Genomic DNA, 12,727 nt, shown 5'->3' with positions numbered 1-12,727 from the left:
ATTCACATATATTTCACCCACTTAGATTGTACAGTTCAATGGTTTGGGGTATATTACATCACTTTTTTTTTAAGTTGTGATAAAATACATGTAATTTGGCATTTTATCCATTTTTAAGTATACAATCTAGTGGTATCACATTCACAGAGGGTTTTGCTGATAGCTCAGCTTGTAAAGAACCTGCCTGCAATGCAGGAGACCCCAGTTCGATTCCTGGGTTGGGAATATTCACTGGAGAAGGGATAGGCTACCAACTCCAGGATTCTTGGACTTCCCTAGTGGCTCAGCTGGTAGAGAATCCGCCCGCGATGCGGGAGACCTCGGTTCGATCCCTGGGTTGGGAAGATCCCCTGGAGAAGGGTATAGCTGCCCACTCCAGTATTCTGACTTGGAGAATCCCATGGACTGTATAGTCTATGGGGTCGCAAAGAGTTGGACATGACTAAGTGACTTTCACTTACTGTGCAGACCACCACTACCACCACCATCTTTCCCCAAAACTTTTTCAACATCCCAAACAGAAACTCTGTTAACCACTGTAGCTTCGTCTATTGTTAAGTTTGAATCCACACCAATCTGAATTTTTGAGAAGCATCCCTTTCTCTTTTCCATGTCTAGCTGTAAAAACTGCACATGAGTGGGTTTTAAGTATTAAAATATATGTAGGGAGGACATACGGAGAAGGCAATGGCAACCCACTCCAGTACTCCTGCCTGGAAAATCCCATGGACAAAGGAGCCTGGTAGGCTACAGTCCATGGGTCACTGAGGGTCAGACACGACTGAGCAACTTCACTTTCACTTTTCACTTTCATGGATTGGAGAAGGAAATGGCAACCCACTCCAGTATTCTTGCCTGGAGAATCCCAGGGACAGGGGAGCCTGGTGGGAGGCCGTCTATGGGGTCGCACAGAGTCAGACACGAGACTGAAGTGACTTAGCAGCAGCAGGGAGGACATAAGAGGATTGACAGGAGTATTTCTGACAGACTGTGACTTAACATTTCAATTTCTTGATGATACAAAAGGAAACAAATTAACTAGATTTACATCTGGAACAAAGTTGCAGAGTTAAGAAGAATACATTAATTATGATCATTATCTCTGGATAAACAAAATAGTTCTATTGTATAGCACAGGGAACTATATTCAATATCCTGTGCTAAACTATAATAGAAAAGAATATGAAAAAAGAATATATATACATGTATAACTGAGTCACTTTGCTAGATAGCAGAAATTAACACAATATTGTAAATCAACTATACTTCAATACAGTTTTTTGTGTTTCAAATTATGATCATTATCTTGTAAAATATTAAAAGACCTCATGAATATGGTGGAGAAGGCAATGGCAACCCACTCCAGTACTCTTGCCTGGAAAATCCCATGGACGGAGGAACCTGGTAGGCTGCAGTCCATGGGGTCACTAAGAGTCAGACACGACTGAGCGACTTAACTTTGACTTTTCACTTTCATGCATTGGAGAAGGAAATGGCAGCCCACTCCAGTGTTCTTGCCTGGAGAATCCCAGGGACAGGGGAGCCTGGTGGGCTGCCGTCTATGGGGTTGCACAGAGTCCGACACGACTGAAGCGACTTAGCAGCAGCTTAGCAGCATGAATATGGAAAAGTGATAAGTACAAAAAATGAAGTTTAAAGTGAATAACAAGCAGAAAAAGTTAAGCCATTATACCTCCTCTTTAAAAAATGAGGACATTTTCATACAGATGATTCATATCCATTGACTATACACTGACATAGAGTGATTTCTGATTTTAAAACTGATCTTCTATAGCCAGTGCTTATCAATTACATTAAAATGTTGATCTAGAAATAATATCTTTCTAATAGCATCTAACGATTTAGAACTCTCTGGATTTACAGAATGCTTTTAAAAAAGTAGTTTTATCTGAAGTATGTGTTGCACTTGGCAACTGTTATAAAGAGCTGTCTAGAGTTGACTCATTGGAAAAGACTCTGATGCTGGGAGGGATTGGGGGCAGGAGGAGAAGGGGGACAACAGAGGATGAGATGGCTGGATGGCATCATCGACTCGATGGACGTGAGTCTGAGTGAACTCCGGGAGTTGGTGATGGACAGGGAGGCCTGGCGTGCTGCGATTCATGGGGTTGCAAAGAGTCGGACACGACTGAGCGACTGAACTGACCTGAAACTGTAACCAGATGAACAGCAAAAATTCCCTTTGCTGCACCTCGGGGCCAGCAATGCTGTGATGTTAACCAGGGTAGGTAGCACTGCTCAACTGACAAGAGTCAAAGCTAAACGTGCCTGGGAATTCCCTGTGATCCGGGGTTGGGACTTGGAGATTTCACTGCCAGGGTCAATCCTTGGTCAGGGAACTAAGATCCCACAAGCAGCAAGGCATAGTCAAAAAAATGAAAAACTGAACACACTCAGGCCATTCAGTCCTCTCAACTCACTGGCTCGTCTATACCTAATTACATCATAGACTCCATCTTTAAGAAACCTTTTTCTGTTTCTTCTGATTTTAGAAGTAATACATATTCATCTTAAAAACTTCATAGAAATAACCTGGAATTCTATTACCCAACAATAATCATTTATGGTTTGGTTTTTCCATTTCAGCCCTTTTGTGTGTTTATAGGAAAAAATATACTTAAAAAATAGGAATCACATCAATATATAGTATTCTATCTATTTTAAAAAGATACTTATCATACATTTTCCTGTGCTCTTTAACTGATCCATGTGACACTATAATGCACGGATTATTTTCTTCTATATATAGAATATATACCCTACTAACTTCACTTGTAGTTTTGGATGGAATTTAAATCCCCAAAATACTTCCCCTAGTATTTTAAACTTACTTCTTCCGAGTCCTCCAGTATCAGCACGGACTTCACTCACCCTTCTGGGAGTCAGAGGGGAGCCAGCAATACAAATTTCATCTGCTCTTTCCAGGTTCTGAGGTGGCATGACCTATTAAGAAATGTTTACACAAAATACCATTATTCAAAAAAGTTTTTTTTTTTTAAACACCAAAAAATAATCTAAGCCAAAGGGAAATTATCTTGGCTCATCAGTTTTTTCACCTAAATAAAATCACCTATCTTTTTCACTTTCATACTGAAGTTAAAAAAAATTCTGGGACTTTCTTGGTGGTGCAGTGGATAGGAATCTGCCTGCCAATACAGGGAACATGACTCGATCCCTGGTCCAGGAAGATCCCACATGCCCCCGAGCAATTACTGAAGCCCGTGCACCCTGGAGCCTGTGCTCTGCAACAAGAGAACTCACCCAATGAGAAGCCTGCACACTGCAACTAGAGAGCAGCCCCTACTTGCAGCAACCAGAGAGCCCAAGTGCAGCAATGAAGACCCAGCACAGCCAAACAAAATAATAAGTAAATCTTTAAAAAAAAGTCTGGCAGGTTTAAAAAATTCAAACCTAGTAACTGGATACTAAATACAAATTAACCTTCATTACTCATTTGGAGAATGAGACAATCAACCATTTTAAAGTATAGAAACTTGTTTAGAAAATCAAGACAGAACACTGAATTCTTACTCTGTCACTAAACCTTGGGGCAGGCACTAATCATTTGACTCTTGTTTCCTCATAGATACAGAGGTGACTGTACCAAATTACACCCAGCTGTTACCCTCCCACACTTATGAGCAAGATGCTAAGTTTAACTGTGATCAGTGAAAGAGAATTATGAATAGGATAGACGTTGGTAGGCTTTTTGTCACAGAAAGATGTTAAGATCTTTTCACAAACCTCTTCGCATGTGGGAACTCTGTTTTCATTGTCTCTAATTCTGTCCCAGAGCGGAGACTCTGGTTTCCAAGCTAAATGATCCAAGATTTGTTCTTCAATCTGATTAAGGTGTTTTACCACCTCTCTACAAAGGCCATCTTCTGCTCTAATGAATACTTCTATTACCTGAAATGTTTAAAAATGTCTTGGTTTGTTTAGTAATAACTTTTAACAAGAAAATTATTCAGGTGGCAAACATATTTCAATATTTTTTACATATTTATAGAAACAGAAGTCAATTCACAAAAAATTAAGGTTAAAGAATACTATTTTGAAACAGCTGCTCTTCATTACCTAAATAAATAATTATTTAAACTACAGGTATGAACCATCAAAATCTTTTGTACAGTAATACATTTCAAAAATCTTTCAATTAAAAAACATGCTCTGTCTATTGAGATTAAGAAACATGACTCAAAATGTATTTAAAAATGGAACAGTCTATGCCACTATAAAAATTAGTTTTGACTAGTGTATGAGAATTAAGATGAGTTTGTATACTAAATCAATATCAAGAGGGAAACCAAATCAGTGCTGTGACTGTGTGCCTCTATATGACATGTGAAAAGTTCTTTTCTGAAATACACTTTCATTTAATTATCATAAAATTAAAAAGGTTGCTATCATGATTAGCTAGTGATAATTTGCTACTTTTTATAAACTTTCTTACTTTATAAAAAGAAAGTATTCTATGGAGGAACCATATGAAACTTTTATACAAAATAGGTCTATACACATTAAAAGAATTTATATAGTTCTTAAGACTCTCCTATTCTTTGCTCCCCATTTAGAGTGCAAATTATTAAATATGTAGTTAAAAACAGAAGAAATGTACTTCCATATTAAAATGGATTAGATGACTAACGACAAAATGTTACTCTGTTCTACAATTTCCTCATCAGTATCAGATTTTCAAAAATACCTTGTAAAAATGATAAAGTGGCACGTCGAATATTTCCGTAATAAATGGAAAATTCCCAGGAGGCTTATAAGAAAAAGTGACGACCTCAAGGCAGCACGCCAAGAGCGATCTGTGGAATGCATCTTGCTCCAGAATGCCCTATAAGAAAACAGAGCGTCAACAGGTAGGAGCATTTTTACACTCTTCTGTATGTCTCAAAAGTTAAAAAATAGAAAAACTGTCCTAAAACAGCCTTTTAAATGTCTACAACCATATACTATTTTTATTGATGTTCAGTTGATTTACAATGTTATGTTAGTTTCAGGTGTACAGTGTAATGATTCAGTATTTTTGCAGATCACACTCTAGAAATAAGCTATTATAAGACCATGGCTATAATTTGCTGTGCTATACAGAATATCCTGTTGCTTATCTGTTTTGTATATAGCAGTTGTAATAGTTAATCCCATAGTCCTAATTTATCCCTTCCTACTTCCCTCTCCCCTTCGGTAACCACAAGTTTGTTTTCTGTACCAGTGAGTCTGTTTCTGTTTTGCACATTTTTAAGATTACATATGTAAGTGACATTATTTCACTTAGTATTCTCTAGGTCCATCCACACCACGCAAATGGCAGAATTTCATCCTAATTTTATGGTTAACATTCCATTGTATACGCAGCCATATTTTTATTCAGAATAAAAGTAGTGTAGATAGTTATAAGGAGTCAGAACCATTATTTGTCAATTTTACAGTTTTCATTAAAATGTTATTTAAAGTTAATTTATTTTTAAATTATCTTTATTGAGGTCATTAAAAGCAAGCATTACTTCCACAATCTAGAAAAAATACCTTAGTCAAAGATCAATGGTTGAATATTTATGTTAAATTCCTATATAGTCAATACTCAATTTATTCTATACAAGGCTTGAATTAAAACTCCATGTTATTTAAAAACCTCAATTAAGGCTAAGTCTGAATGTGTTAACCTTGACTAAGGAGTCTCATTACCCACAGAATCTCTAAGCGATAACACACAGCCTGCTGCAATGAGAGACACTAAGGGGGCAACCGGAGATGAGAGGCTCAGAACACAAGTCTCCTTAGACGACAGTCTTATTCCCTCAAAGTCATATATTATTTTTTCAATAGCGGCTGTTTTCTTGGTGGGTTGGGCCGAAAGGGAACTACAATTTACTGTGCTGCTCAGTACATTGGTTATTTACTCACAGATAAATCCATGTCTCCCAGTCTTTTTTGTTCCTGCTCAATAACAGATTCTAATACTTTATAGTAAAGCATCTCTGCAAAACGAAAATGTTTGCTGGCAATATCTGAATAAATAATAATAAAAAAAAAAACACACAAAAGTCACATGCAAAGAACGTAAGTATTGTGGAAAATGAGGGTCTATCCCATCCCCTACCCACAGAATACAATTTAAAAACCAACCCCAACACTTCATATATATGTACGTACTTCCCAGAGCTACTATTTCAACCGTCCCTAAGATTCCTTAACATTTTCTTCGTGGTAACACTGAAGTTTTTCTAAAATTGGAAATAAAATTTGTACATAAAAACTGTAATAGCATTCCATCAAGATCACACTTTTTTTTTTTAATTCCGAATAGAGCAGCTCTATGCTAAGAGGCATGTAACTGGCTTGCTACTGCACTCCTATTTGGTCCTCATACTTCATGACATCAAACAACTCCAACAACAAGCCTGGGCAGGTAACAGCTATATCTTCGGTCCTTGTTTTAATATTATGAGGAATCACTATAGTTCTATACTTAATATCCAGTCTACAAATGAAAATTAAAGATTTTTTAAGTGCCAGAAGTCCAACATAATAAAGATTATCAATCTAAAATTTCTCTCTTATTGAGATTAGCCCAGAAATCGGTTGGTTGACAGAAAAGTTGGATATCCGTATTGTGGCCCTCAGACTAGAGTCAATTTCTAAGTCGGTTTCCAAAAAAATCCACATATTAATAGTTAAATTTCAAAAATGAGAACAATATGGGTAATATTAAGCCTTACCTTTAGCACAATTACTGCCATCCTCCTCTGACTGGAAATGCTGAGAATATATCTCATACATTTCTTTCAATCTGTTGGCAATAGCCTGGGTTGGATCTCTGGAACATGACCTAAAAAAAGAAGAAGAAATTATCTGATTTAAGGGTCTTGCCAAGTCACAAAGTGATAAACTGTTTACAACTCTGGAGTTTCAGAGTAATTTTAACCTGTAAATATCAAATACTTTGAGCAGAAACTATACACATCCCAATTAATCCAGGCAATCCCATACTTCCTTATCAAAGCTGTTAGTATTACCATTTGAATGAAAAATATTGATTCCATGGAGCAACTCTGACCAGTGCCCATTTGATGCACGTGACTGGCCCCCACCTACCCTACACATCTGCAATCACTGTTGACACACAAAACTGCCCTCAACTCTTTCCCCAGATAGCAGCACAACTATTACTAAGGACTCCTGGAAGGAAACAGAATGAAGGGTTATGTGATCTATACTAAAACAAAGGCATATAAATCATTACTGGCATGCTACATTTTTTCCTCCAAAATGAAGATTATTTCATTGATTTTTCTAGTTTTACTTGAAAGGCACTATATGTTCAATTCAGAAGCATAATATAAATGATCACCATGTGGGTTTTTGTAATAACTATGTTTTTATCTTGATCATAAACATATATAGTCACTGTAGAAATGCAGCAAGTTTAGAAAGTTACAAAGGAAGTAAAAATCAATTATAGTCCTGATACTAATGGCTACTGAATATCATATGTAAGCAGAATTTTATTTATGAATACACACAGAGGTTACAAAAACAGGACTCTTTTGTTCTACCTAGTATCCACTGGCAATATTTAACCCCACTAATGGTATTTAAGATTAAAGAAGCTGTTACACCTAGAGACTGCAAGGAGATCTGGAAGACACAGAGGTTGATAGCCTTCTAAAATGTATTTAAAAATGCTTCTGAATTCTAGGTAAACAAGATTCATCTGAGCAATATGACTTAGGAAGAGGTCATACAGAAAAAGCCTAGTGGGTGTCAATCACAATCGAGTTTATGAATAAAGTAGACGTCATAAAAATGTACAGGAAAACTGATCAGCCTTGGTATTTAATATGTGTGGCTATGAGTGGGAAATTACTATATGCTTATACAGGGCTTTCTTATACTATACTGCCAGAAATTAAATGGTCTCCCATAGGGTCTATGTCATTAAATCATAAATGTTTAGGAATAGAAGCAGTCTTGGAGGTAATTTTGTCAAATAAATTTGCTAAAAATTATGCACAGGTAATGAAATTCAGTCTATTGTGTTTTTCACTAAAGTTCCCTGATATTCTTACTAGTATCAGACAGATCAAAGGAACTAAAGGCAGCTGACTTCCTTTCCAGGCTAAAGGTGTTTTATAGAACTTAGAAAAGTTACATTGGTTTTACATTGGCTGTGAATCTAACTGGCTATCTTTTCAAATGTGACCCACCCTTCAGAAATTTGCTCAGATTCAATCCTCATTCTGAAGTTCTTTGACAGATGCCCATGTTTACTGATCCCTCTTTCCTTGAAATCTTAAGATAGAATAACTGATAATAGATAGGTTCGTGTTTTATTCTACAATATCTAGTGTTATTAGTTACTGTCTCCTGAACTATGTTTAAAAAAAATCTGAGAGCTACAAACTGAACATTGCAGTTGCTCCCCTCCCTACTCCCACCTCAATTTCATGTATTGAAATCTAATCCCCAAGGTTAATGTACAGAGGTGGGGAATTTGGGAGGTGATTAGGTCATGAGGGGGGCGGTCCTCATGAATGGGATTAGAGCCCCTATAAAGAAAACGCAAACGAGCTCCCTTCTTCCTTCTGCTACGTGAGGACACAGCAAAAACACAGCTGTCTACGAACCAGGCACTGACTGTTAGCATCTTGATCCTGGACTTCCAGCCTTTAAAACTGTTAGAAATTAATTTCTGTTGTTTCTAAGCCACCAATACTCAGTCTACCATATTCTGTATAGCAGCCCAAATGGACTAAGATACTGAGAAAAAAGGATCATTTTCTATTCATACCTTTTCTGTCCTCTAAGGACTAACAACAGAACTGAGCATAACATTGATGTAAAATTATCAATGGGTGAATTAAGGCACAAATGGCAAAACATTAAAATAAAACATTGGAAGACAGTCGACAACCAAATCTTAGAAGGCAGGAAGGGCTCAGACTAACCTTAGGGTCTGTTCCAGTCTCTCACTCGGTGCATTCCTGAGGCCCGTGAGCATGGTGTGAAGGCGACTCAAGCTATGTGTAGCTGTAGAAACTGGAGTCACACAAGGGCTGTTGTCCTTAATGTACCTCACACCGGTAAGTGGTGTGGAGACTCTAAGTGCTTTAGACTAAAGAGGGGAAAGGAACATTAGTTTAGGTCAAAGAGACTGTCAATCACTTTATAAATGGGAATTCAAGCCAATCAGACTTTATCTTTACATTACTGATAAATATTAGTGATTCAAATGTCACCACTTTCTTGAAATTTAATTATAACACCAGTAAGAGACCTCACTATCCATGTGAAATTGTGTTAAAGGACAATCGATACTTTAGCCAACCAAGAAGTCTGACTCTTAAAAAATATTTATGGGAATTCCCCAGCAGTCCTGTGGTTAGGGCTCTGAACTTTCACTGCCAAGGGCTGGGGTTCAACCCCTGGTTGGGAACTAAGATCCCACAAGCCTCACCATGTGGCACAGACAAAAAAAGTTAATGTTTAAAATAAGGTATCAGTTCAGTTCAGTTCAGTTGCTCAGTCGTGTCCGACTCCGTGACCCCATGAATTGCAGCACGCCAGGCCTCCCTGTCCAGCACGCCAGGCCTCTCTGTCCATCACCAACTCCCGGAGTTCACTCAGACTCACGTCCATCGAGTCAGTGATGCCATCCAGCCATCTCATCCTCTGTCGTCCCCTTCTCCTCCTGCCCCCAATCCCTCCCAGCATCAGAGTCTTTTCCAGTGAGTCAACTCTTCGCATGAGGTGGCCAAAGTACTGGAGTTTCAGCTTTAGCATCATTCCTTCCAAAGAAATCCCAGGACTGATCTCCTTTAGGATGGACTGGTTGGATCTTCCTGCAGTCCAAGAGACTCTCAAGAGTCTTCTCCAACACCACAGTTCAAAAGCATCAATTCTTCAGCACTCAGCTTTCTTCACAGTCCAACTCTCACATCCATACATGACCACTGGGAAAACCACAGCCTTGACTAGATGGACCTTTGCTGGCAAAGTAATGTCTCTGCTTTTGAATATGCTATCTAGGTTGGTCATAACTTTTCTTCCAAAGAGTAAGCATCTTTTAATTTCATGGCTGCAGTCACCATCTGCAGCGATTCCCTATTATTTTTCCTTCAAAACTTAACTTGAAAGCAAAAAGAAGCATGAAAATATTAAGGCTATCTCTGACAAACATAATTTCATAACTCGCATCTACTGTTATTTTCATAATTATTCAAAGACTTACAAAAGAAAGCTGAGAATTAAATCTGGCCCAAATGAAATCCATGATTTCACAAAAGCCCCTCTGAATAATCAAATCTTGCTTCACAGAGAGGATAAAGCAAGCCTTCCTAGATGCAGAACACAACCTGATGCAGAAGAGCCTTTTTCAGTCTTCTTGCCCCTCCTTTAGTTTCTAGAATCTATCATAGGCTTCCCCGCTAAAGCAGACAGACCTTCAGAGAAATAAGTTCAAATGAAATTCTTGAACACAAAGATGAAAAAGACACAACTTGACACCAAAGAATTTAAGCATGCATATCTTTTTCTATATTTCCAACAAACTCTGAAAGGTTATGATAGCTTAAGAGTTTTTTTAATACTCAAGACAGACTATGTTTCCCTATGTAGAATGTACTTATTCCAAAGACAGCTGTAAAAACACCCACCAAAAATTTTACCTGGCAACAGAACTGTTCGAGTTCCACAACATACAGAAAAACACAGAAATCCACTATACAGAAATAAATCTATATGCTTTCTCTGTGACTTAAGAGTAGAGCCAAGACTTCCACTCTGCTCCAAAGAAATTAATTCTATAGTTTTTTTAGGTCAATAAGATGATCGAGGTTGATTACACTCAGGAGATTCCTCTCGGTGCTTAACAGCTTTCTCCTGGCTCCGTCAGTCCTTCGTTGCCGCGCCTGGGATCTTTGTTGCCATGTGCAGGTTCTTCAGTTGCAGCACTGGGGTCAGACCGGGGCCCCCTGCATTGGGAGCAGAGTCTTAACCACTGGGCCACCAGGGGAGTCCCTGAGCAGCTTCTCTTGCAGCCACCGTCTTCCCTGTGTATGACCCGGAGCCTCTCTGGGAGGAGAAGCAACAGCAGCCAGCAGCATCTCACCACTGTGCCTACACGCAGCAGCGCTTCCACAAAGGAAACGAGGTAAGACAACCACAAGCAACTTCCTGCCCATGTCCTCAAGGTCGGCACAGGGCTTCTTGGTAGCCTCGTTTAAGTTCTTAGCTTAAAACTTCCTGTGCATTCTGATCAAGAAGAGTCTTTAACTCCTTAGACCTCTTTTATTGCCTGTCAACTCATACTACTAGGTAACCTCTCCTAATTCCATAACTTTAAAAGCCGTCTGTGTTCCTAATGACTCTATGTATATGTGTGTGTGAAGTCCTTTCATATGGGCTTCACAGGTGGCGCTAGAGGTAAAGAACCCAATACAGGAGACATAAGAGATGCTGGTTTGATCCTTGGATCGGGAAGATCCCCTGGAGGAGGGCATGGCAACTCACTCCATGGACAGAGTGAGCCTGGCAAGCTACAGTCCGTGGGGTTGCAAAGAGTCAGACACGACTGAGCGCACCCACACAGGTACTTATATATATAGCCCTTACATTTGCCGTGAACGCTAGTCTTACATCTCTCTCTCTTTATTAAAGATGTATTCATCTTTTTTTTTTGGCTGCACTGGGTCACTGTTGCTGTGTGCAGGCCTTCTCTAGTTGCAGCAAGTGAGGGCTGCTCTTTGTTGCGATGCTTAGCTTCTCATTCTGGTGGCTTCTCTTGTTGCAAGCACAGGCTCTAGGCGTGCTGGCTCAGTGGTTACAGCTCATGGGCTTAGTTGCTTAGTTCACAGCACGTAGAATCTTTCCAGGCCAGGGACTGAATCTGTGTCCCCCACATTGGCAGCTGGATTTGTAACCCCTGGACCACCAGGAAAGCCCTAGTCTTATGTGTCTCTTAACTGCCTACTTAGCTCCTCTACTAGACTGTCTAAAAGACATCTCACATTGAACATGCTCATAACTCTAACTTTTGATTTTCACCCCCCTAGACTTGTTCTTTCTCCCCTCAGTAACTGTCAATAGTAAATAATTATGTAATGCCTACAAGCACTGAACACAACACCCGTCACAGACCTCATGAAGCTTAGACTCTAATGCAAGGAGACAGATGATAAACAGCCCATCTATCCTTCCTTCCCCTCTTCCTCCTCCTGTCTTTCTCTATCATCTTCAGATAAATGATTCTTCCTACCTACCTACCTACCATCAGACAGTGATTAACACTAACACTAATCACAGAGTGAGAGGGAAAGGAAGTCCTGAGGTATGGGAGGATGCTGGTGGTTATTATTTTATATGGTAGTCAGGTTATTAGAGATCTGGAGGAAGTGAACAAGTGAACCACATGAGTATCTTGAAGAAACACACCATAGGCCAAGGAAACAGCTTGCTCTGAGTTGGAAGTAGGCTTGGCATATCTGAAGAAGGAAAAAGGAGGTTAATGTGACATGAGTGGAAATGTGAGGAAGAGGTGGTGAGAGATGAATTCAGAGAGGGAGTGGGGCTAGATCACTGATGACCTTCCAGACATCTGTAAGGACATTAGCTTTTATACCATGCACCCAACTGGAGTCCTCACTGTTTTCTTTCTTGCACACCCCAGATCCAAGCCATCAGTAAATTCTGTGGATGC

The 12,727-nt window shown here is 39.1% G+C and overlaps 1 protein-coding gene across 2 annotated transcripts in view; it reads right to left on the bottom strand.

The window, feature by feature from the left end:
* RBL2 (RB transcriptional corepressor like 2) overlaps positions 1-12,727 on the bottom strand; it is a 46,780-nt gene that overhangs the window by 14,279 nt on the left and 19,774 nt on the right. For both annotated transcript variants that reach the window (XM_006076486.4, XM_025268670.3), the window contains 6 exons: positions 8,979-9,145; positions 6,750-6,859; positions 5,935-6,038; positions 4,727-4,864; positions 3,766-3,930; positions 2,853-2,964 (listed from right to left, as the gene is read on the bottom strand). In XM_006076486.4, coding sequence (XP_006076548.2) covers positions 2,853-2,964; positions 3,766-3,930; positions 4,727-4,864; positions 5,935-6,038; positions 6,750-6,859; positions 8,979-9,145 — 796 coding nt within the window. The remainder of the gene's footprint in view (positions 1-2,852; positions 2,965-3,765; positions 3,931-4,726; positions 4,865-5,934; positions 6,039-6,749; positions 6,860-8,978; positions 9,146-12,727) is intronic.

This window comes from Bubalus bubalis, chromosome 18 (assembly GCF_019923935.1).
Source record: "Bubalus bubalis isolate 160015118507 breed Murrah chromosome 18, NDDB_SH_1, whole genome shotgun sequence".
Taxonomy (NCBI): domain Eukaryota; kingdom Metazoa; phylum Chordata; class Mammalia; order Artiodactyla; family Bovidae; genus Bubalus; species Bubalus bubalis.
Note: the sequence above shows the minus strand (reverse complement) of the source record. Positions and strands in the feature narration are given on the sequence as shown.